The sequence below is a fragment of the Doryrhamphus excisus genome, chromosome 16, assembly GCF_030265055.1.
Source record: "Doryrhamphus excisus isolate RoL2022-K1 chromosome 16, RoL_Dexc_1.0, whole genome shotgun sequence".
NCBI classification, from domain to species: Eukaryota; Metazoa; Chordata; class Actinopteri; order Syngnathiformes; family Syngnathidae; genus Doryrhamphus; species Doryrhamphus excisus.
Genome location: NC_080481.1, coordinates 10,583,528 through 10,610,487, shown reverse-complemented (window position 1 = coordinate 10,610,487; position 26,960 = coordinate 10,583,528). Strand labels below are relative to the sequence as shown.

Genomic DNA, 26,960 nt, shown 5'->3' with positions numbered 1-26,960 from the left:
TGGTCTAGTCTTGGTGCACCCTGTGCTGACAGGCGAACTGAGCACATAGGCAGGTTTTTCAGAGTGTCAGGCACATTTCAATGCAACCAGCAAGCACTATTTAATGTAACCATCAGAACCAGAATGTCGATTTTTGTATTAATTGTCCCATCACATCTGATGTCAAATCAAAGACGTCACGCAGAACTCAACCTGACCTTATTCCGAATCCAAACAATTCAGAGGTTGTGTGTCGTGCTTCTAGTGTATGTGTGTACAATGTAAGCATTGGAGTGATGAACCACTTATGGACAAAGTTGCCAGTCATTTCAGCATGAGGTGTGCTCAGACTCAATGCAAACGCAATTAAAATCCTCTTAAAATCCCTGTGAGTCTCCATGAGGGGCTAATGATTTAAGTATCAACAGTGTTGGCGACCTGAACAAACTGCATTATCCAGTATTTGGAGCTGGTGAAAGCAGAGCGTCTCGGTGGTGCAAAGGTGAGCTGTGATCGCCGTGTTGCTCCTGAGCTGGAGCCTGATTGGTTGTGATTAGTGAATAAATCAAACAGCTATCACATCCAGCCAGGCCAATTGCCTCCTACTTATACCTTGATTAGGTTCACGTACCCAGACATGTTCCTCCAATTGAGAAACTCGTGTGCACAGAAACAGGCACACAAACACACACATAATTGGCAAACTCTGCTGGCTCCATCCATCCCAGCTGTGATTAGTGGGTTTTTGTCCATAAAAATATACATATACACATGTACAACAGTCATCAGATCCTCTCTCTTGCCTCAGTCGAGCCTTTGATACACCCACACACAAACACCCACACATACACGCACACACACACACAATTTATTTTCTGCCTTCCATGGTGCCTGGGGGCAGTTAGTATTGACAGATCAGCTTGTTTTCCTGTGAAATCTCACACATCGCCTACTGGATTGTGACTTACAAATGTTTGTTTTTCAATCCTTCCACCATCTTCAATGTAACAGCAGGAAACAGACATGACACAGAGTGAAAAGCTGGAGCCAAAGATACAAAGCATCACGCTACACCTGTACCATTACCTGTAGTTAGCGTTCTTAGGTTTACACTTCAGAAGCAGCAATTGGTTTTTACCTGATTCATTCAAGAAACAATGAGCCACGGACCGCAGAAGGCTCCTGGGCCGCACCTTGAACACCCGTGCTTTCATAGCAACCAAGGTTTTCAGTTTGTCTCAGAAATGTGCCACATTATCATTATCCACACTAAATGAGTACATTTAAGATAATCAGAGTTTTCAAATGTATTAATCATGATTAATCACCATTTGCGGGCGGCACGGTGGTCGAGTGGTTAGCGCGCAGACCTCACAGCTAGGAGGACCAGGGTTAGATTCCACCCTCGGCCATCTCTGTGTGGAGTTTGCATGTTCTCCCCGTGCATGTGTGGGTTTTCTCCGGGTACTCCGGTTTCCTCCCACATTCCAAAAACATGCTAGGTTAATTGGCGACTCCAAATTGTCACCAATTTGATTAATCACCATTTGCAACTATGTCTGAAACCCTTCTAATGCCCTTCCGTCTACGGCATCAAAAGGTAATGGGTGTCAACAGATGTTTTCAGGACCCCCTACTGGTACTTAGCGGGAAGGCAGCCTCTGAGAGATTATTAATGGTATCCTGGTTGATGTATTTACATGAAGAGACACCATGGATTGAAATGTAACACTCAGAGTCCCCTTACAGTACACAGGCTCAAACAAGGCTACAACACTAAGAATGCCATATTGAGCATCCCTAGTATTAATGACAGAAGGTGGGTATCTGTGTTCAGCCTTGGCAGAGGTCTGTGTCATTGTTCAATGATAAATGATTCATAAATAAGCCCTCCAAACTCCTGCAGGACTATTATAAAAGATCATTTATTTAAAGTTTCCTCAAAGTCAAACAAGCGTTTCTCCTTGAAGGTTTTAAGTCAGATTCTGACCTCTTGGTGCTGTTGTGAGGTCGCTGAGTGGCGGCCAGCTGCTGCAAGCCAAGGGTGGGGCTGTGGAAGAGGAGACGGCTGCGTCGGAGCAGCTTCTGCTTCATGGCTGCCAGGCCGCTCCACTCCTGAACGAAGCGTAGAACCTGTAGGTGAGACATTGACACTTGGCATGACTTTCAGTTTGACGTTGGGGCGAGACGGGGCTAGAGACTTCATATCGAAAACAAATTGATCGTCTGAGCCATCTTTGAGGAGTTCTTAGTAGCTTCTTCAAAAACAATCAGCATGGAGATGACTTTCAAGTCAGTTATATAAAACCCATCAGACTGAGATGGAGTGATGTATGGACTTCAAAACCTTTAAAGAAAACTCATACGTGAAAAAAACAAGTAGCCTGCACAATCCAAATGCACAATTCTGTGCGCGTTATATAACTTAGATGGACTTCTGCTGCCAAAATAGTAGACAGACGGTAATATTATTCTATGCCATCAAACCCTTGCGAGTACAGGTAAATGTCTATGCAAGTTCACCATCACAAACGTAGGCAGCTTTACACATTCTAATGAGACTGCAAAATGTCAACAAATCTTGTGAGACTTCAGTCCGCCAACCCAATGAGCCACTGAACATCTCTATCAGAGGTCTTCAGCGGGGGTTCTGCAACTTTTATGGGGTTATGAAATTGCTATCATTTTCTTCTTAAACATCTTCAATAGGGGTTTAATCTCGTAAGATTAAAATTAGATGAGATTTCTCATTGTCTTGCGATAATCCATCCATTCATTTTCTATGCCGCTTGTCCTCAATAGGGTATGCTGGAGCCTATCCCAGCCGACTTTGGTTGAGAGATGGGGTACACCCTGGACTTGCGATAAGATACAAATTAATCACACAATAAATGAACATTCATTCATTCATTCGTTTTCTACCGCTTTTCCTCACGAGGGTCGCGGGGGTGCTGGAGCCCATCCCAGCTGTCTTCGGGCGAGAGCCGGGGTACACCCTGGACTACTCTGTCTTGCGATAAGATACAAATTAATCACACAATAAATGAAAATTAACTCACTAATTATGCCAGGCTCTATGTATTACCATGTAAATGTGTGTCTATGTTCCTCGCTTCTCGTCTCCGAACAGGCAGGAAGAGAGTTCACTCATTTCATAGAACAACAGCAAACAGAGTGAGACCTCTCGCCAGTCATAAAGTTCCTTTGTCTCTGTGGGGAGGGCGGGGCCGCTAGCATACACACAGCATAAGAGTGCAGCCTCATGAGGAGCAGTGCAATGGAGTAGAAATTAGAAAAGATATAAGATAAGTAAAAGATGCTTGCAAAGCCAAATGCCACAGCCCCTGTGTGGGAGTAATGAGCAAGGTGAACCCATAAAAGCAAATCAGCCAGTATACCAAATGTATTCGAAAGTGGTAGCAACATAAAAAGCAACAAAACAAACTTGCCCACCTCAACTGGGTCAGGTGAATACCTGACCTAGCTTTCCCATCTGGGGAAAAAAAAATACTCATTGAGATGCAAAGCCTTCATTCTGACAGTCAACACTCACTGAAATATTTGGTTGGCAAAGTATATATATACACAAAGGAACAGTGCAAAATGGAGTGTGTTCACAGAGAAAGAAATGCTGCTCTTTAATAGAGCTGAAAAGACAGGATTTTTTAGGAAATGGCGCAAGCATTTCACAGACAGTAAACATCGCCTATCAGAAAATACTTATCACAAATGGCAATTCCGCAACTGTGAAAGATGACATTCATTCACTCATTTTCGATACATCATAAGGGTTGCGGGCAAGCAGGAGCCTATTCCAGCTGTCTTCAGGCAAGAGGCGGGGTACACCCTGGACTGGTCGCCAGCCAATCACAGGGCACATAAAGACAAACAACCATTCACACTCACATTCATACCTATGGACAATTTGGAGTCAACATGTTTTTGGAACGTGGGAGGAAACCCATGCACGCACGGGGAGAACATGCAAACTCCACACAGACATGCCTGATATTTAACCTGAAATATGTTGCCCCCGAAACAGGGCGTGGGTGAGTTGATGCGTGGCTGTGTCCTCAGCGTGTTACAGCCCACACTAAACTGCTTGCCGAGTATTGATCTCAGTGGACAACTAGAGCAAAACAGGGCGTAAATGATGGGCCCGAGAATGGGTGCAGCTCACGCCCTGGCTTTATAAATGTACATAAACAATGTGACAGGTGGGGAGTGTGTCAGTGGCCCCGCTACCGCTGTGGCATATTGCAAGATTCACTGTGAGCCGTTTGGCGACCAGGGTCGTTTGAGGCAATGATCCGTCTTCCTGTAATGACGCTCATAAAACTGCATTCTCTCCCTTGCCTGTCTGCTTGTACTGGATGAGCCTCCTCAACATTCTTTTCATTTTAAACACCCCTTCCTGATTATCAAGCAGATGGAATTGTGTGATCCATCTAAGCCAATCAGTGAAGAAATAGTGATGAAAAATATATAATCCGTAAAGCAAAAAAAATATTGTAACAAAACAGTCAAAAAAATTGATATTTTAATAACATTTGTAATAATATATCATCCCCTGCCAACCAACAATAATTCTAACCCTCACCTCGTCGAGAAAAAGACCACTGTTGGTGGAAAAAATAGAAAATGGAAGGAATACAAGATATCAGGTAATCACCCACATTCTGGAACTGGGAAATGGATAATTCTGACAAGGATTGGCTGTCCATCAAGACACAGGGCGGTCCTCGGCCCAAATGAAGTCCCTGATTGGTGCATGGTGCAGACTGCAGCACAATAACCGTCATACGGCATCTGCCGGAAGAGGGTTTGAAAAACAGGAGACAAATTCAAAGACCTCATTGGCCCGTTCAAAACTGCCCGTTTAGACTTTTGCCAGGGAGCATCAAACACGGGACATTGAAAGGTGGAAAAAACTTCTATTCTCTGATGAGAAAAAAATGTAACCTTGACGATCCAGATGGCTTCCAACGTTACTGGTATGGCAAGGAGATCCCACCTGAGATGTCTTCTACCCAGCACAGTGGAGGAGGGAGGGGGTCCATCAAGACCTGGGGTGCTTTTACATTCAGTGGAACACTGGATGTTCAGGTGGTGCAGGGTCGTCAAACAGCCGCAAGTTACATGCAGATGTTGAAGCGGGCATCCCTCATGACTGAGGGCCCTCGTCTGTGTGGTAACAGCTGGGTTTTTCAACAGGACAACGATGGAGTTCACCATGGTTGATTGACCAAGGACTTCTTCAAGGAGAATAATATCACTCTTTTGGACCATCCCGCATATTTCCCTGATTTAAATCCCAAAGAGAACATTATGGGATGGATGGCAAGGGAAGTTAAGAAAAAAGTCCATTAGAATTCACGATTATGTACGATTAAACTTTTTCCACTTTTCTGACCTATAAATGTAGTTAGAATATCGTATTCTCATGCTAAACGATGCCAAATGTTCAGATAATGAGGTTTGCGGATTTGCAAGTGAGACCTGAAAGACGTTTGGGATGGCTCAAAACACTTGCTTTCAAAAAGCGTGGTCAAACTGCCCCTTTGTGATGTCACAGAGGTGCATGTTGGGTGTGTCACCAATCACAAAGGAGTGTGCCTGGAGGCGGACCATGGGTGGAATAAATTCAAACAATTTTGGCGGAAGCACAAATCCAAGAAATACAGCTGGAATAGGTGCAGATTCTGGAAGATCTTGTGCGGGTTATTGTGTGTAGCTGCTCTGTAGGAGTCCACAACTCAATACAAAGGGTTGAAAAATGTGCATAGTAGGTCCCCTTTAACAAGAACAGTGGAGGAGCTACACCTTACCAAGTCCTACTGAGAATTTTTTTTGTTCTGGAGTTTTTTTGAATTTTTTTAGTCTTAAACTTTTGATCAGCTGATAAACAGCCCATTTCAGCTTAACTGTTCTTTTCAATACATTACTTTTTCAAATCGCTTTTTGTCACACTCCCCCTTCTTGCTTTTGCATATTGTAGCTCTACTTAAAACCTCATTAAGATCCAAATGTGCAAAAGGAAAATTCTCGCTATTTTTCAACTGGTCTTAAGACTTTGATCAGGTCTGTATATGTTTGTATCCCCGCTCTCTGGCAACACTGCAAACTTCCTCAAAGCAATCTTCATTGGAATGCACTGAGCATAACAACAAGCACTTCAATGGCACCTTTTTTGTCCAGCTCGTCGTTAACTTCTTCATCTTTCGTCCAATTAAAAAGACAAACACCGTGAGCCGTGCCATTACTGCACCCTCCAGCGTCTTGGCATTTTCTCCAAAACTTCCCCAAAAATATGCTTACAATTATTGTGATGTTTACAGGCCTTACACAGAAAACAATATGCTGACAGGCATCCTTGCAGGACGTCTTGCTGGTATGACATCCCAGCTAAGGGGGTTACAGAGAATAGGGTTTGTCTTTATTATCTTGAAAATCTATTGACTTACATCTACTAAATTTCTATGTATTTTATGCAAAAAAATGAGCACTATTTCCTTTGTTTGTTTGAGAATTTCGGATGACCTTTAAGTCAGCAGACCCTTTTGTGGTAAACATCGCAGTCATCTCCAATTCACAACCACTGGTAACGTTACCGTGAGTCAAATAACGTTGTAGAAACATAAGAGGCAGCTCCACTCGCTTGCAGTAAATGATCTAGATCGACTAAAAATGCTCAAAATGTTTTAATTTATGCATTTGCTTAGTATATTTCACATAATATTCCACAGCGTGCATAACTGCAGGAGGATCTTAGGAAAGATGGCAGCAGCTGGTTTGGCTGGCTCCACTCTTAAGCAGAAATTTTCCAACATTGCCTTTTTTAATCTCTTCCATCTACTTTTTAAGATACTTTTTGGGGGTTTTAACAAGCTACTGCATTATATCCTCAAACGGTGGAGTAAAAACAACAACAACAAAAAAAACAAAGCAATGCCAACCTTTACTTCCTCACCTGCAGTTTGCTATTAGTAATGACTGCTTTTTTTTAATCCGCAAAGCACCTGGAACTCTTGCTGCACAATTATCACAGCAGAAGGTGCGTTCAAGTACTGTCAAACAAGTGGGACAAAGCGCTGGTCGTATTAAAAATTCAAAAGCTGTGGGAATATATTACTTTTTGAATAAAACAATGTCCCGTAGTTAAAAAATAATTAACATCTCTTTACATAAAATTTGATGTAGGTATTGTTGTAGAGATTTATATCCTGACGTATTATAGATCCAAACATTTTCAACTGCGATGAAATGCTATTGATTATGGGTTAACTATGGACATAATAGATTAATCACGATTAAATATTTGTTCTCGTGAATTCTCAAGGATGACCAAGCAGAGGTCTCCAAGCTAGCACAGAAAATTATGACTAACAGAAGTGATTCCATCCATCTAAGCATATACATAACTTATATGCTGCCTTCATGAAGACATTACTGAGTTTTCTGTTGGAACCAATTACTTGCTTAGTGAACTTGTCAATACAAACAAAATCAGAGTGCTGGAAAACTGCAATAATTATCCAAGTTCATGAATCAGGAGATAAAGACGTATCAAGTAATTAGAAGCCCATTGCTATCCTCCCTATTGTTTGAAAGGATCTGGAGAAGATCGTAGCTGAGCAATTAATGGAACATTTACAGTTGAAGCAACTGCTTCATCCACAACAGCTTGGATTCAGACAAAAATATGCCACAGAAATAGCAAACCATATGCTTGAGAAGGTCAAAGCTTCTCTGGATAAAGGAAATGCGGGGCAGTATTCCTAGATCTAACTGTCAATCATAGTATTTTTCTGAAACTAAATCAATTCAATATGTCACCTGAAGCTCTTGAGTGGTTCAAATTATACCTGGAGGGAAGACAACAATGTGACACGATCAATGGGGTCAAGTCACATATGCACGCAAACAGCACTGGAGTCCCGCAAGGGTCTATTCTTGGTCCTTTGCTGTTCTCAATGCACCTTAATGACCTACCAAGTATTCTCAGGGCATTCAATCGTCTATGCACTGGAAGTTTAAAAAAAATGTGTGGTGGGGTTAATAGTGGTCTTTCTCAGCGGCATGTTCGTGTCTTACATAACAAATGTGAATGATTGACAAAAATGCAAAAAAGTGCAGTTTTCCTTTACTGACAAAAGTAAACTGACCTTTTCTTTGCTTAATGAAAGTTTGTAAAATATAAGTGTTAAGCGAGTTATTTCTTCAACTCAGTAGTGTTTCTAACTGGCTTTAGTTTCAGTAAATGCTGCCACTTGCAAATTTGGTCGGCTCCATTGTGGGTTATTTTGCAATTGAGATCGATAAGGAAAGCAGAGAAACGCAGTGGATTAATAACTCGGCAAGACACACACCATTTTATACACTGAACAGAAAATGTACACAAACCGGAGTAAAAAGGGCCGTAACTCTTCAACGTAAACTGCAAAATACACACTAACTGGGGAGTAACTGTGACTATATTACTAATACATAAACAACAATGCACTTTTTTATGGAGGAAAATATTCTTTTCTGAGTCATCAGCATATGGTTGAATGCGTTAAGCCGACGTGCATGAATGAAAGTCACACAGACTTTCTTTTTATGGTGCTTTTACTGAAATGACACATCAGGGTAAGTAAATTGCAGTGTGCACGTGTCCCATGGGTGAGCACTTGCATGCACACACACATTCATGTGAAAGCTCATACTAGACACAGACACACACACACACACACACACACAGCCTCATGGGAAGGGCAGACCTGTATTCGATTTTCCTGGTGCTGGCTGAAGTCCTCGGGCAGGTCGTCCCAGTTGGTTAGTTTGATGTCCAGGGGGACGAAGCTCAAGTATAACGGAGCACCATCCTAACAAATGAGGAGACAAAGACTTGGCCTCAGGGAAGATGATTTGTTACAAGAGTATTACAACCACATCTTTGTACCCATTATTAAAGACAAAATCACTACCATTTGTAGTAAGAGCTAACATCTCAACATTATCTGCTTTGTTGGTTTTTAACATGCACAGATAAGTGCCGCCATGAGTGAAAGAGTCAGTTTAAGTCATTTTGTACTTAATGACCACGAGGACACATTGCTCTTCGTCGGTTGCCACGGTAATTCCAATTAGATATCTCTGTAGCATTTTTTATTCCAATAGACGTGGACTACTGAAGACGTTTCTCTTGTGACAGCGTCCATGTGCACTAATGAGATGGGGGAATTAATATAGCCACATGAATTATGCTCACAGTGATCATGGTCCACCGGTAACTGCATAACGATGTGGAAAAAGTAACCACAAAAATGAGCATTCATTTATTTCACCCTCTTATTGCCTTTTTAGGGCCGACTCTTGAAATGTACCCTCCGTGTGAACCTGACTGGGAGAGGGTTAGGAAAGGCTGCTGGTAAACGCTGGGTGCATTTAACAAATCAGGGGACGTATAGTGGAGTTAAGGTGCAAAAGCCACTTCAGACGTGAAGATAGTAGAGCGAGGTAAGAACAGCAACAGACAGGAGAAAAGATAAAGTCCAAAGGTTAATAACACGCAGCATGGAATTCAGGTCCAAATCAGCATTCGGGTGTTTTTCCTGCTTAGCATCCTCAATGTGTAGTGGCTCATGTGTTTGCTTGGATTATGGTCAAATAAATGGCACAGCGAGCCAGAGAGCGGATAGTGCTGCAGCAGCATGGAGCAGGATTAGACTTTTGGTGGATAAAAAAGATGTGCACTGTCCTCCCAATTTGCACGCTGAGCAGTAAGATGCTCTCGCTACATAAAGCTGCTACAATGCCAACCACACAAATTTAGCTCGCTTCAGCAGTAGAGGTGGTAAATGAAAGCTATGGAGTTGAGACAAGGACAGTCATGTACTATACAGTAGAACCTATTACGTCTAAAGTCCTTTAGGTCGTCTAATTTGGATATTGAGGAAAATATTCGGACAAATATGCCACAAAAGTGGCACAAAACTTTCATGGACAATGAAGATGTCAGCTGATTGTGTGAGAGCTCAAACGCTCAACTCAGGGAGCGTCAAAGAAGTAGCGGTGCTTTATGTCTACTGGAGTTTTTGTGGCACTTTTTAGTCTTAGCATATTTAATATATCAAATGATTAAACAGTTTTCAAATCAATTGATCATGATTAATCATCATTTGCCACTATGTCTGAAATATGCAAACGTTGCTGTATTTTATAACAGAAAGATAAATGATTGTATGTATATATTTGAATGAGTTAGTAGGCATCCTTTCATCTCGCCAGCTTGGTCCAATGGTACCAAGGTAAACTGGTACTAATGGTAAACTGTCAACGGCATTGGATTGTTTCGTGAACATGGACCAGTACAATTATAAAATTGCACTTCTGGTTGGATGCTAACTGCATTTTGTTGCCCTGTACCAGTGCCATGAGCAATAACAATAAAGTTGAATCTAATCTAATCTACTCGCAAACACCTTTCCAACGTTACTTGGTCGAATGGACTGAGCAGGCAATAACTAACAACTTATGAGTGTCCTAACTGTGTTTATTTTGTGTAAGTCATGGAACAAAAGTGCTTGCATACAGGAAGCGGGGTTGCGAATAGCTGTTTCCCACCACAATTAGTGGCCACATTCGGTTACAGATGCTTATCATGGAGAGACATCTTGAAGTAACCTCTGATTGTACAGTCTCTACTTCCGGATCGGATTCGGGATTCAACACATATGGCTGTATGCTGAAAGCCGACTTAAAAAAAGATATCATCAACTTGTTTATTATCAACTCTTATAAAGTTAGCGACAAAAACCAGAAGTGTTTCTATGCATGCTGGAGTGTGACTAAGCACGGCGGAGTGGGGGACATTAAAACAGACCGTTTTCACGAGAGACACAAAATCCAAAGAAATACAGGTGAATAGGTGCAGATTCTGGAAGATCTATAACACTTTTTGTGCTGTTTATTGAGTGTAGCTGCTCTATAGGAGTCCACAACTCAATACAAAGGGACGAAAAATGAGCATAATCGGTCCTCCTTTAAGTTGAGCGTTGCATGTGTGTCATCCTGACATAGCACGTTCCTGTCATCTCACACACTACCCACCCGAGAGCAGGGGCACCGACTAAAATAACCCTATGATGTGTCGAAAATGCACATCAATTTTCTAATACTCTCAATATTTCTCACTCAAATCCTGGTGATAAATCTTCCTTTGATTGTGAATCTAGCAACTCCCTCCCCATGGGAATTTGGTGTGCCTGCTCCAGGATTATCCCAATGTGACATCTTTCCAGGCAGAACTCCTCCAGTTTATCATTTAAACGACAGCGGGGAACATTTATCTCGGCAGCTTATCGTCTCAGCCAGGCGCACATGACACTTGTCTATTGCCGTCACGGTAATATAGCATTGGTGATTCAGTTCAACACATTGGTCCCCTTTACGTAAAACCCTCTCATCTCTTATCTACGTTAGTAGGGAAGGAATTTGATCCCTCATGAATGAAACAAAAGGGTTGCGTATCAAAGAGCGATCGATACCGGTCTCCGTTGGCAAGTGACACTCAAGACAAGTGCTAGGAATGCACAGGAGTGTAATCAGCATCAGACCGGGGTTAAATAATAGTCTGTCTTCTTCTGAAGACTGCATGAAGCAATGCTATAACACAGTGACAAAAACACTATGATCTTGCACTCTTTGGTGGCCGTGTGGTTAAACGAAAACATTACTGGTTGTAAGGAAATAATGATACTAAAAGGTCGCTCCTTCTGATTGCTGATTATATATCACACTTGATTTGGTTTATCGTTTCAGTTCTCAGTGGCTTTGGTTTATCAGCTTAAAGATTCTTAGGTCCAACTGATCTCATTAACCTCCACCTTTTGACGATGCAAGAACTACACAAGCAATTACAGGGAAAGTTTGGGAAAGGGCGAACGTAATATTAAATTTATGCCATAAATATAGCTCGCATATTATTTTCATTCAATCTTTATGAGAAAGCAAAATGTTAAATGACTCAAACTGGCTCTCCTTGTGAAAAATACAAAACGACCACACGGTTAGTGCTAACATTAATGGCACACTCATTACATTTGATAATTTGTGACACATTTGTGCTGAGTTAAAAACAATACTCATCAGATAACTCCAAAAACATTCTGAATTCTGAAAAAGAAATTTCTGGTCTACCTTATCATAGAGATATACTCGGTCTGTGTACTGGCTGGGACAGAACTGCAGGCCCGGGTATGCAGGATCAGCTTTATTGGTGGTATCACCGTTAGCATCATTAGCATTAGCTAATGGTTCTGGAAGAAGAAAATACTTTCAGTCAGTCATTCATATACGATATAATATATAGATTACACCACAGCTCATCAAATTGAAACCAGAAGTAATATCCTATAGTAGAGCTATCACCAAATAGAAATTAGATAAAATGCTAACCTGCTAAGAGTTAGCATGCTAGCACCTGGCAAGATAGCACTCAAAAATAACAAAAACAAAAATAACAAAAATGCCTAGGCAGTCCTATAGTGTCCCTACATCATGCCATGTATGTATTAGCCTTTAGACATGAATAAATTAGATACAATGTAAACATGCTAAAAGTTAGCTTGCTAGCACCTCGCAAGATAGCACTCTGTAACGAAAACCCCTAGGAAGTGCTATAGTGTCATGTGTGTATTTGCATATTGACATTATGCAATTACATAAAATGCTAACATGCTAACAGCTCCCATGGTATTTTAAAATTAACCTACTATATCTCACCAAATGTTTTATTATTGTTGTGTAATCCTGCACAGCCACAGAAAGCCCATTTGTTGGACAAAAAACGCCCAATTTATGTTTAACAAGTTCATGCGGCCATTTGGTGAAAAACAGCCCAAAAGGCAAAGCGACGGCGAGTGATAAAATGAGCGGAACACGGGAAGGGAAGGAGGAGAGAGAGCAGGTCATTACTGTCAGCAATGTAACTTGCTCATCCTGCCAGCATCGAGCAAGAAAAGGTCAGGTGGTGGAAATGAGACTGCCGCTGCTCCACCACGCTTCATTTAGACAATGACCTACAAGACACTGATAATACTTGCTTTAAATCACTTCACGTGGCCCCGTGGCGGCCTTGTCTGTGTATGTGTGCGTGCACGTGAGTGTGCATGAGTGTCCAATTGACTTGCTCGCTGGCTGATGTCACTAATTCATCCATAAACAGCCAGTTTGGTAGCTTGAAGACGTGACCACCGGGGTCCGTGTAGGTTGAAAACAGCATTTAAAAGAGCAGTGAAGATTTTTTTTTCCATTTTTGAAAGTTAAGTTGAGAAAAAGAGTAAAAAAAAATATGACAAATGTTAATACAGGCTTCACTTTATGACACACTCCTGTGAATTATTAATACTATACAAATACCCCATTAAAACTACTTGCCTACACACAGTAGAATACATAGTCGTGCTCATACACTGATGAAGGAAAACATCACCTTTGTTATTTTTTCGTCAACATTTTGCCCCGCATTGTGTCTCCTGAGGGTAAGGCTTCCTCTTCAAAGAAAGGAAAGCCATCATCAAGGAAGCATAATTAGAGATTGTAAAATGCCTAGATTGGCCACGTTTGGTCATCAAGGACAAATATCATATCCTTGAACATGTTAAAGGTTATACAGGAGATATTCTGAAGCTGCTATTTTAAAGTGCAATTATGACATACGGTGTGGTTTTAATACAAATTCTGAAACCGAGGTGTCGCTAGCAGTTCTACTGTAGTGACTTGGCCAAATGTCCAATTTTCCCTCATCGGTGTTAGCGTGAGCTCCAAGCCTTGTCATTGGACGACTTAATGTTAAAAATACAGTACCAAGACAGGGAACCTATTTGGCCTTACAAAATAAAACTCCAGCCAGCTGTCCTCCTTCATCTGTAATGCAACCTAACAGCTTCACTGTGTGCACCTGATATTTGTTGTAAGCAGCCCCCCCCCCTCTTTTCCCCCCCTTCCCCAATCGGCTGTTTGCAGTGGCAGAACACGCAAGCTGCATTAAGTGGGCTATTTATTTGATGGGGGCAATTCATCTTACAAAGCCGTCTTATTAGACTGTCACTTGCACAGTATGAACAGTGCCTTCAAATCACACGCCTTGGGATTTATCTGTTATTTTACTGCGAGGCAAAGAAAACAACGCCTAATTGGACTGAGTCATCTTATCTTCTGCAACGCCGAAAGAAAAAGATGAAAAAAAAAAATCCGACTGCATACTTCAAGAGCGGAGAAGTTAGGTGTAGCAGAGTCTGCTGCAGCGTTTGAACTAACATCCGAAAAACATGAATCTGCGTATAAATGTTGGGCTCATGCAGATCGCTGAGCCGACAGTCAGCAGAGCGTGCAAGGCAGTGGGTTGGGGAAGGAGTGATTGCTTGTGCGTGCTGTGAGGAAAGTAATCTCAGAGCAATCAAGAGGCGGGAGCGTCTGACAGCTCTGTGGCTGGCTTCCGAAAACCTCGGGCAGGTAGAGGGAAATCATTAGCCGCCGCTCCTGACCCCATAGGTCACTTTTATTGGACAACCTCTGTGTTTCATATTAAACTCGTGCTGCCGGAAACAGACTGGCGGCGGCATGCAACAAACAAACTGAATAGCTACATGATAGATGGATGACTATGAGCTGTGACCAAGGAATGTCCAAAGGGATGTGCCTCCTTTATTTCTGATCCAACAAGGAGACTTTTTCCTCTCCCCTGGAGATGCTCGAAAAACGCTCACCTTAACCATTTGTTTGTTGGGGGTGTGACTCGGGTAGAGTGACAAATGATTGCAGGGAGTGACAATTTCTGCGGCCTTCTGTGTAAAACGGGGCTGAAACTCAACTTAGATGCGTTCCGCTGGCGGTCGAGACGGGGTGGAAACACGCGGCCCGCGGGCCAAATGTGGCCCGCAGGACACTAGTTTGAGGCCCCCGCCTTGATATGAAAGTTTAATGTTAGTGCGGCCCGCGCAAGTTTGATATGGATGCTGTATGGTATCATGTACCCAGAAAAAATTATTAACGTTTGATTAATGTTCATGTTAAAGGTTAAATTGATTAAACTGTTAATAGTTATCCTCCCTATCCGTGTGGAAGTGGTAAGTTTTTGGCTATTTAAGTTTAAAGGAAATAACTTGAAGGCTACCGTTTAGGTCGCTAGTTCTCTAGTTTGCGAGTTAGCATGTGTCTCAAGACCCAGCAGTTGCGCAATATGTTGTAAATAAAGAGAGTATAAATGTGACTATATCGTGTTTTGTCATGTCTACAGGGCTCTAATAATGCTTTGTTAATTTTAATCTGAAAAAAATAATTTGTCTACCCACCAACTATATGTGGTTTCTTAAGTTTTTATTATTTGGTGTTTTATTATTATTATTATATTTATTTATTACTGATTGATTTTCTTTATTCTTGATTTGTTTATTTATTTTTCATCTTATTTTGTGCAGAAAAATCAAAATTAAGATATTTGAGAACAGTGGAATGTTTTATCAGAGCTTTTATTGTAGAAAATCGGAACCAAAGCACTGAAAAAGTTTGTATATTTTTCTGTTTTTAATAAATGCGTTTTTTTTTTTTTTTTTTGGAAAACCTGATGCGGCCCAGCCTTGCCCAGACCCTAGCTCTAGTGGCCCCCAGGTAAATTGAGTTTGAGACCCCTGCTGTACATTGTAGTGCCGCTGGGGATGCTTCCGGATATGAACTAGTTTGTGTTGTCACTGTGTGACAAGTTCACCGCGAGTTCAGTGTTGGCTGTCTCTGACCCAATTGAAGGTGTTTGTCTACCCTGGCGGGGTATTGTATTGTATTGAGCATTTTAACGTACAATATTTCACCCGCTGCCTGGTTTCAGCATGCAAAACCACAGCCCACGTAGCACTCCAACGCAGGACAAGGTGACATGAGCTTCTCTGAGATTGCATGAATGCGGGTGTAACACGACCGAGCTGTTAACAAGAGACAGCCATTAACGCCACTCCCCCTTTTCCAGGCCAAACAAGTCTCCAAATTGTATTTTTTTGTTCAGTCTCTTGTCTGAAACTGTTATAAGTAACATATAAACAAATATGCAAGTCGGTGGTGGTGGTGTTGTTATATTTTTGGACCCTCTTTAAAGAGCCTGTTCCTTGAACCAAGCTCATCATCTCCTGTGGGGCTCAAGATCCCAGGCCACACTAACACAACATTTTGATGTCAGCCACAAGTTTGAGACCCCTGTAAGCACACTCTTCTATTCCCATCCGTGAGAACCGTGCTGTTTTTTATGCATGTACAGTACAGAGTGTATATACGTAGTAAAGTAGCTGGTCGGTGCACCATATTAAACCTGTGTGTACTTTATAATAATAATAATAAAAGCAGCTAATCACGCTTCTTCCCTGCTGGTCACCTCAACCTTTACATACAACTTTCCGCTACCAACTAAGACAAGATTTACTTTGGAGATGAGTTAGATTTTATTCAATATCTTCCTTCAAGTCCTGTGTGCAGAAATAGGCAATATCCCCAAGTAGACACTCATAATAAGAGGAATAATAACACCCAGACCCATATGGAAGGAGATATAGTCCCTTATTGGTTTGCCATGATCAAATTAAACAGCATTATATGGGCAGCACCGGCCAATTTTCACAGATATGAAAAGGCGAAGATTGCAGGTGGGATTACCGTTAGCGTGGTCAGAGAGGACGCAGCTGCCACCGCTTGTGCCGCCGCTGCCACCTCGCTCTCTCGTTGATTGTTTGCCTTTGAGCTGCCGCTTGTCCTCCCCCTCTGCATCTCGTTCTTTCTGTTTGTCCTCCTCCTCCTTGCTCTGTTTGTCTTTGTACGATATAGAAGCTTGGTACCTCTCCAGGCTGAGCTGCGGTCCTCTGTTGGTGCTGGACTGGGCATCACACGCCTTTTTCTCTTCTTCAGGTGAAGGTGTTAGATGAGGCCCGGATGGTTCTGAGGCAACAGAGAAACATGATGAAAGAGACTGCCGTGAATTTGTCATTAATTACAACATACTGTCATAAATGTGTTTTAACATACAGTATGTTAGAAACACATGACCTTGTCCTTTGAAGAAAGAGGGTGTAGATTTCCGCAGGAAAACTAATTAAACAAACTGAGTGCAATTTAAAGAGTATTGAACACAATAAGCCAATTTTGGTGGAGGTCTGTGGAAGAGCACAAAAAAAACTGTACTACAACCTTTGGCCTGCCTGAAACATTTTCAACAACTGTCCATCTTGTTTTGACAGCAAAGTTGTCGAATGCAATTTGCATCGAGAGTGAATGATCATTATGCCACATTGTTTTCCTAATTGCTCTCCTACATTGTCGTGGATGTGCAATCAACATTAACAAAACAATCCAAGTAATTGCCACATCTGTGCAGTGCTCTGCCCAGGTGATCATGGCAGGCTTATCGAGCTCATTTGGACACCCTTTGAAATATCAAACTTGTTCTGCAGTGTGACTTGCTTTGGCACGCACTATCATAATGTCACACCGGGAAATAAAAGATCAGGAAGGATTTTAAGATTTTAAGACACTAAAAATGTTAATGGATACAATTGTTATGTCATAAGCATTTACAGACCCAAGGAAAGTGAACAAAATGGGCCAAATGACACCTACAATGACAAGTCTCAAATGTTTGTTTTGGAATTTAAGTATGTGTAAATTGAGTGTCATTAAGGGCCATGTTTAAAGCAATTCATACATACAGCACCTATCAACATTTGCACTTGAAAATAACGGAAAATGAGGAAAAACAAGGGAAATTCTGCTCTTTTCAACAGCAAACCCAAGATACATACAGTGCGGAACCCCACTGTGGTCCCACTACAAGATGTATTTTGCTGATGTTGCGGAGTGGACTGATGTTTTTTTTTTTTAGGAAAGTTACAATCAGGGCTCAACAATAACGATGTACCGATGGCCCGGGGCAAGTTAAAACAAAATTCGGGCAAGTAAATCCAATCAGTGATATTCCCGTCGGGAATAAGTGCACTTTGGCATGCCATACTGCCAAGAGTTTTTTTTAAAGCGGTTCTTGTTGGGTGTTGGTAAAACACGGACTGCGTAATTCTGGTGGTAATTTGCAAACCAATCTTTGCAAATCTTGAAACGGACCAATCAGAATCGTTTATTTGGACCGCGGTCCGCAATCGACATTCCGCGTTTTACCCACACCCGTTCTTATTCGCGATCAACCAATCAGCGATCGTTTGACTACGAAAACATTTATCATGGCGTCCCTGCCAACATGGTCTAATTCTTCAACAACTTCTGAAGGAAAACACCAAAAAGTGATGAAACAGTGCCTCCTAAATGAGTATTTTATTAGCGGCAGCAAATGAAATGATGGGACAGGTGAGTGAATCACATTCCTGTGACAATTTAAAGTGGTCACAATGAAACACCACCGATTAGATCCAATACCAAGTGCTGATTTTGCACAAGCTACAAAATCTAGCGGCTCCATTTCTCTGTGTATTTTTTCTCACCTTTGCTTCACAAATTATTGTTTGACCATTGAGCATTTTTTTCTGGATTAAAAACACTTTACTAGTACACAAATGTGTCTATTCAATAATGTTTCATTATGGTGCACAACTTATAAAAGGCAAAGTGCCTAGAAGTCTCTTGACAATCCAGATTTCCATGTAACGTCATGATCTATGTAGGAAAACAACCACAAGAAATGATAATCATTTCATCTTTATTTGAGATTCTCATGTGATGCCACAAAAATGAGATGATATCATTATGGCAGTCGTTTCATTTTACAGGGGGCAAGTTCGAGCAAGTAGTTCTCACCTTAAGGATTCCCCATGGGCAAGTCGTTTTTGTTTTTAATGTAGAGCCCTGATAATATCGGGAAAATAGTGGAACGTGTTAAAATGAGAGGTAAATAATTTTCAGTCACACCAGCAAAGAGAGCTTCACTTTAAGAATGTAGTGATTTGGAATTAAGGGTGTCCCTTTCTAATATTGATATCAGAACAAGAACAAGTATCAGATTGTAAGTAATACAAGTTTGTATGATTTGTGCTGATATCGAATCAAATTGATATTGGTATCAGGCGATACTCAAGGATATGAAAAAGGCAAGTGAAAAAGGGACACCCCTATAAGAAATTGCTTGATTGAGCTTCCGTTTTATTCGAGTTCTTATGAGTCGTTCACTAAAGTGAATCAGGTATACCCACACCCATGAGACAGTGAAACTCGAGTCTTCATCGTTTTATCTTATTTCCTTGAATGTCTCACTCATTCAGTGTCCATGCCGCACTCATTTCCTCTTTCTTCTGTTACTGCCATATGTTTAATGGCTTAACATGCATGCATGGTTAGTGTATTTCATGAGCTAATCAAACAGTACCAGAAATTCAAAAAATATGCATAGATCAAAATAGAAAGGCTAAGAAGAAAAAGAAGAAGAAATCTCTGCTGTAGATAAACTATAATGAACTTAGTAGACAGGAACTAAATGATGACTTTTGTTCATACAATGTAGTATCTTCTACTGTACTTTCTTTTGCTCAAATACTGATGTTTAGATGTTTTTTCCGAAAGCTAAATCACATCCTCTCACATAATTTGTTAAGTTGAGGTGTGAAACCTAACAAGTACTGAGATTCCGCAATGGGCTAATTAGTTATCTTTCCTGCCTGTGACTTGTTTCTTCAAAAGGCCAGTCCGAGGACGACTTTCTCAAATGTCACACAAGTCTCTGGGCACCTGGCCTCGCTGCTGCCCCCCCTTCCTTAACAAGCTGAGCGAGACCGTCAAGAGAGACGGCTCAATTTGTGTTGCGCCGTCCCCACTGAGGAAGATGTTAGCGGTGAAATCCTGCAAGGCCTTAACACGACTTTCCCAATCAAATCCCTTGTTTCATCCGCAAACGAGAACCCTATTATTGTCTTGATGAGGGTTCAAATTTGAGTTTTGAGTTAACACGAAAACCACGCCACAAACACGAGTGTGCATGAGTCAATTAGCCTATTAGGACGTTGTACTAAATAGGAAATTGATTGTTCTGGAGTCTGCAGGGAGTCAAAAAGAAAAACATTTACCAAAGATGATGAAAGTGCTGCGTAGCAAATATTTAAATATACAACCAGTCAGAGCCATTAAGCGCTACAAGAACAGGACATAAAAACAGGACGTGGACAGCGCAAGATTAAGGACAACACCTCCTCACATGGGGTACTTTGGCGGGTGTTCTGCAAGAACTGAAGCAGAGCATGACATCAGACTGTTATAAAACATCAAATTCCATCCTAATCTTCTTCTACAAGTACAATCTTCTAACGAAGCCACCTGAGATCACATTCTGTCATACCAGGTGAGCTGTAATGCATGACAGTTTAATTAAAAACAAATCTCCCTTACAAAATATATGCTGCAGCATTGTTCAATTTGTGTCCAACTAATGAAGGCTGCTGTTGTTGCCATCTGGAATCAGACACCTTTCTCCATCCAGATGCACAATCCAGAGTTTCTACACCTAACACATGGCAGGCAGAAGATGGATGGATAGACAGCTCATATCAAATAAAAAAAAAATAAGGTTGAATCTCCTTCTTTTCAGCCCTGTCCACACGGGAACGTAAATAGTTGCATCCAGATGGGAACAGATCACAAAACACACCTACAGATATGTGGACAGCATACTAGATCAGTGATTTTCAACCTTTTTTGAGCCACGGCACGTTTTTTTACATTGGAAAAATCTTGTGGCACACCACTAACCAAAAATGTTACAAAATGTCACCACGACCTCACACGTGCATCAATAAGTCTATGGGAGGAACAAGGTAGGTGTTGCCACACGGACCAATATTACATTGCTATGCCAGTCTTTACACCACAGACACTCCACAGTAGCCACGTTTTTACATGACCACTTTTTCTCTTTCCGAATGACCTTTTGGGAAACAATGGTATCCATAGGAATATATCCAAGGAATATATCCAAGGAATATTTCAATCTCTTGTCTACATGCGCCGTGAAAATCAACCAGAATAGTCAAGAGGGCATGCCCCGTAAAACGTAAACATCAACATCACGTGACTTCCCCAAGTTTTTCTTTCACTTGTTGGAATAACTCCGTATTGCCAGTTTTTCGTCTGTCCAGTCTTGAAATTTAGTTTGAATCAAAAACAAACTTTGCTTAGTCCAGTGCCGATTGCTGGCCTCCATTTTTAAAACTGAAGAACGTCTGGATCCGCGTGTTACGTCATATCTGAGCATGCGCTGAAAGAACACACCCGGGATAAATTTAAACAGGAAAAGATCAAATTCAATCTTGCTAATATTTTATAATTAAACTCAGGACATGTTTTATATAGATATATATTTTCTTTTTTAATAAAACTGCACTTGTGAATAAAGTATAGAAGTGTTTAGATTCTGTTTCACAGATGGCGCTAATGCACACGAAAGCTGCTTGCCAACCGCCAATAAACAAAAGAAGAAAAACACCACGAAGAAGAACGCAGTCTTACAACTTTCCGTTGGCACAAGATACCGCAATCGGATTGGTTAAAGGAATATTCCATCCCTGTTCAATTCTTTCCGTTTGAGCAAATAAACCAAATGCAATTGGAATATTTGGGTCCATGTATACTTTTGACATAATATTTGCAAATGATGATTAATAAATGTTAATTATAAAAAGTAATATTGGAAAATTCCTCACGGCACACCTGACGGTTTCTCAAGGTACACTAGTGTGCCGCGGCACAGTGGTTGAAAATCACTGTACTAGATTACATTATCTAACTATGCTGGAGCCCACTTTGGGTGAGAGGCAGCTGAGGTACACCCTGGACTGGTCACAAGCCAATCACATATAGACAATCATACAGTTTAGAGCAGGGGTGGGCAAACTTTTTGACTCGCGGGCCGCATTGATTTAACAAAATTGACAGGGGGCCAGACTATATATTTTACGCATATAATTCTAACAGTCCACCTGGAATGATTGTATCTGTAAGTGTCATGCAACCTGCTATGTATATGTGCTTGTGTCCTTTTTTCAGGAGCACTTTGTAAACAGCAGATCACATCAAATAAACAAATTGATTAAAAAAAAACTACCTAAACCATCAAAAGGTTGGCTAAAGCCATGATGTCAGGTTGTATGTTAAGTTTGGAAAGAACGTGCGGGCCATATTTAAACACTTGGCGGGCCGGATGTGGCCCCCGGGCCGTAGTTTGCCCACCCCTGGTTTAGAGTCACCACATGACCCCAACATACATACGTTATATCACTACACCATTCAAAAGCTGCAACCCCGAATATGGTCGAGTAAAATGCTAATTCTGGACTTTCTCACAGAAGAATCAGAGAACACACCAACGACAGGAAGAGATCGAGATCAATACAGGGAAGTTTTAAAACCTTGGAGTAATGCTTGATAAGGTTTATACATTTGTTGATGTTCATAAAGTTATGTTGTTATAAATTTGATACACTTTCTATTTTCCTAAATGTTGTTAGAGTGCTGGCTGTAAGCTGTTGTTTATTAGAGTTGGCTGTTGTTTTGCAATAAATGTCACAGGTGGTAAAAATTTGTTCCTTTCATTTAAAAAGGTTCTGAGGTAGGCTATATATCATTGAAATAATGTAAAAATGTATGCAACTTACTTTATGGTAGGAAACATTTATTATGAACAATTGAATTGTCTCATCTGCCTACGTCATGTAGTGGCTTCTTCTCCCTGATATGATTCATCAACTTTGCACCATTTTTTTCCTAGGCCTCTAATGTTATGGTCTGTAACTGCATACTCGCAACATTGATTTGTGTGCTAGTGTGTGTTCATCTCTAACAATGATGTCGTACACGATGCACTGCCACTGTTCAAATGCCTCTACTGATGAGAATGCTTAGAATTTCTTCGAGCCGTGTACAGATGTAGCTCAGTCACGGTCTGACATGTGAGCGAGAACCAGTTCATCGTTTCTCAACTTTTGTGCCAGACATTTGCAACGCTCTTGCTCTCTCGGTTTGACAGGTGAGAATTATACTGAGAATTTGTCATCAGCAGAGAAAGGGAGAATGTGAACGAGCCAATATTCTCTCCCCGGCTGAGCTATTTCAGAAAATGGCTAGCCGGTCTCCAATCATTTCACCTTATTCTGAAATGCTGCTTAAAAATAGCGTGTCAACAGACTGATATGGCAGAGAGAAAAGTGAAGAAAGTAAGTGTGGGTCTGTCCTACCTGATGTGACACGTGAAGAAGAGCGTGGCCACTCGCACATCTCGCAGTAAGGCATCAGGTCGCTGTTGGAGTACGTACATGCCCCGCAGGCCCACGTCTGTGTGGAAGGGTCCAACTCTGACAGTGACGTGCTACCCCTCTGCGCCAACCTTTTCTTCCCCATGGACGCAGACTTTCGGCTCGGGCTGGTCTGCAACGCCCGGAGCTTCTTCAAATGCGGAGAGAAGTTCTCGTCATCTGTGACAGATGTTTCAGAAGAAGACTTTTCCTTCTCTTCTGTCTTTCTCTCAGAGTTTCTTCCACTGTCAGTTGCAGGATTATTGTTTTCGGAGGAAGTGGAAGAAGACTCTTTATCTTGCATTCTTTTTCTCTTCTTCTCCTTGCTGGCACCCGGAGAGAAGAAGTTCCGAATATCATGCTGTTTCTCCTTTTCAAACTAAGAGGAAAAAAAAAAAACACCTTAGCATCAATCCAACTGCAACATTTATCCCAGCTGCATGTTTCCTCATCACTGCATACAAAAGCAACATTTTCTGACATAATTATATCTTGGTGCCACACAAAAACACAATTCACCACCTGGTGACAAATGATGAATGGTTACAGCAGTCTAAAGCCCAGACGCAGCTTTTACGCTGTTGGTTTGTCTGACAGTAACATTATTTTCAACTCAGAAAAAAAAACTGATGCCACAAACACACCCCGCAGCCCCATATGGATCATGGATTTTGCACAGTGGACCAAAAGCACCACTTCCGAAGCATTTTTTTCCCCTAATCATACCATTTTGTTGTACCAAAATGTTGTGCTTCTGACTATGTATTCTTCAAAAATGACAAAAATCTTATTCTAAATCATTACTCAGCTAAATATGTCAATGAAAAATACTCTTTAATGTGAATTTGTCAAGTAAAATGAATCAAGTAAAATTTCTCACATGAGTGAAGTACACGTCATCATCTGCAGTCAGTCCAGTATTTGCCTCCAAAGGAAGTCTCATCTCACTAGGCGTCCATGCACTGGCAAAGTTAAGGAAGTCCCATGTGTCCTTGTCTCCTTCCTCGGCCTTCAGGTACTCCTTCCTTCCATTCAGAGTGCTGCCCGTTACTGTTTCCTTTAAAGACAACATTGTAGATGTCCAAAGCCGAAACACTATCAGAAGCATACACTGACCAACATTTGCAACATAAATTCTATTAATCGTTCCATGGAATTGTATTCAATTATCCCCCACAGTCCATTATCTACTATTAGCTCCTATAGCATGTCTGCATATGTAAGTAAGAGTGTCTCCACTCCAAGCAGACAGTAATGATAGAAGCAATCGGCCATATCGGCGTACCTTCCTGTTCAGCATGGCCCACATGACGGTGTCAAAGGTACCCTTGGCGATGAGGTAGTGAACGTTGACAGACGATGTTTGCCCGATTCGGTGTGCTCGATCCTCAGCCTGCTTAATGTGCCCAGGGTTCCAGTAGAGCTCGGCAAACACCACATGGCTCGCAGCGGTGAAGGTCAATCCCTGGTGAGGACACGAACATGCATGCTCAAAAAAGCCTCCTTAGAAATGAATATCACAAACACACACAGATAGGAAATATACTGCACTACAGGGTGTGTACTTTTGAGCATGAGTGCGTACCTGACCAGCTGCCTGGATACTTAGGATGGCTACTCTTGTGTCTGGGTCATTCTGGAACTTATGAACTAATTGGATTCTCTCAGAGGATGGCACACTTCCATCAATACGAATATAACCAGCCTGTGCAGAAGTAAAAAAACAAAACAAAACATGTTAAAGAGAACATATGCAGCGAATTCTTGCATCTGCCTATGACACCAATGTTTGTACTACATGTACTACATGTAGTACCAGCTTCAAACTCCAAGTTTTTATTTGTCAAGATAATAATTCCTATTTTCAAACACTAGCATACAGTCTGCCAGACATGTTTTTTATGCATTCTATTCATTTAGTTTTACTTATCCCTTTATTTATCCATTTTAGTCCCATTGAGATCAAAGATCTATTTTACTAGACAGACCTGGCATTTGAAAGAGAAACATGCAAACGCAATTGTAGGGATGTTGTGTGACCCGAGTTGTGCACACCCTTCCTGGATTTTAATAAAAGCTTTTACAATTGCTGAAAATGGCAGTGAAGGTTTGCGGCGAGCATTTTATTATTATGTACTTTGTATTATAGATGTTTTTGTGACAGACGTGCAAATGAACAAAACTAAGTGGAGGGATAGTGATGAATTAACAGCAATAGACAATACTATTTTGTTGGAGCAAACAAAGAGAGCAGCAGCTGAGAGTTCATTCAAGCACAACTTGGCTGAGTCGCTAATGCACCATAGCGAGTGCTATTTTCTTTTGTTTGGGTCCTTGGGTCATGCGGAGCTGCTGCGTGTTCACACTGTGCAGCTCCATCATGCATGGTAAATGTAACTGAAGTTACAAGAATATCAAGCGCTAGCTCGCTAGGAAGTAACAGAGAGGCCAGTTTGACTTCTCATGGTTAAAGGTCACAACCAAGCATCCGTCTGCTGTCAATAACATCTCAAGGCCATGAATCATTCCGAAAATAACCCGCTGTTCCGACACCTGTGCTTTTCTGTGGAATGTGGTTTACTATGAAAAAAAAAAAAAATTCATGTGATCAGCAATGAGACACAGTCACTCCACTTCTTCTCACAGCAATCTGTTGCAGAGGACTCCTTTATTTAGCCCCACTGTATTAATTGGTGAGTGAGAACACGCTGGAAGCAGCGTCTCACAGACAAAGGTGTTATCACACATTGTCGTTTTGCATTACGTACATCCAACACCTCCTCGACCTATGCCGCACACACACACTCAAACCCTCCCGCTGGTTGCCAGCGCTGAGCTAAGTGATGCTGTTTGCTCGTGACGACTTGTGAATTACGCCTTGGGAGAGAAGTCGTGGAAGGAAAAGTTTACTTTTTGAGTCAGAAGATGTATGCAGTGTGAGGAAAGAGGAAGGTGTCAGGTTTTGGAATTGTGTTTAAAACATGCCAGGGGTTTTATATCACATGGTTTATTAGTAATCAGTCATGATGTGCGATATATATCACTATATTGACAGTTACTATGGTACCCATTATGTCATTGTATGGTCATATCACCTGGTACTTCGGTACGAGGTGCATTATTTAAAAAAAAAAATAATAACCTTAAACTGTATTATGGAAAGCAGGAAGTGAACAAATGTAACAGTTACTCATTGTAAAAGTACCAGATGGAGGGGTAGGATTTAATAAGCTTTGCTTCTTCCTACTCCTTTTGGACATGTGGAACTGTGAACTGATTATGTGATGCACTCAATTGTAATCTGATGCATGTTCAAATGAAATTAAACCATTACCATTACCATTAACATTAATGGTCGTCATGTTAACTTGAGACGATGTAGATGTTGTGCAAGGTTTCTGTCATCAGCTACCAATGTTTTCCTCGCTTTTGCTTGACATCAGATGTTTGTGTAATGCTTCTGATTGATTTTACATCTTCAAATTTGTTGTCTTGTTGAAGCAAAAGCCATTTCATCTGGTTCTCCTCTGTTCTGGACTGCCTTGTCATTTGACCTGGGTGTAATTCGAAGCCAAGTGAGGATCTCATCAATTGAATTTTTCATTTGCTCTATGGTATTTTCCTTTGCGTTTTTTTCTCTTTCTGAAGAGCCTGGGCTGTACAGTGTGACTAATTCACTAT

The 26,960-nt window shown here is 41.3% G+C and overlaps 1 protein-coding gene across 2 annotated transcripts in view; it reads right to left on the bottom strand.

Moving 5' to 3' along the window:
• zranb3 (zinc finger, RAN-binding domain containing 3) overlaps positions 1 to 26,960 on the bottom strand; it is a 65,462-nt gene that overhangs the window by 14,060 nt on the left and 24,442 nt on the right. For both annotated transcript variants that reach the window (XM_058052377.1, XM_058052378.1), the window contains 8 exons: positions 24,865 to 24,984; positions 24,565 to 24,744; positions 24,160 to 24,336; positions 23,223 to 23,658; positions 16,663 to 16,941; positions 12,163 to 12,281; positions 8,742 to 8,846; positions 1,970 to 2,112 (listed from right to left, as the gene is read on the bottom strand). In XM_058052377.1, coding sequence (XP_057908360.1) covers positions 1,970 to 2,112; positions 8,742 to 8,846; positions 12,163 to 12,281; positions 16,663 to 16,941; positions 23,223 to 23,658; positions 24,160 to 24,336; positions 24,565 to 24,744; positions 24,865 to 24,984 — 1,559 coding nt within the window. The remainder of the gene's footprint in view (positions 1 to 1,969; positions 2,113 to 8,741; positions 8,847 to 12,162; positions 12,282 to 16,662; positions 16,942 to 23,222; positions 23,659 to 24,159; positions 24,337 to 24,564; positions 24,745 to 24,864; positions 24,985 to 26,960) is intronic.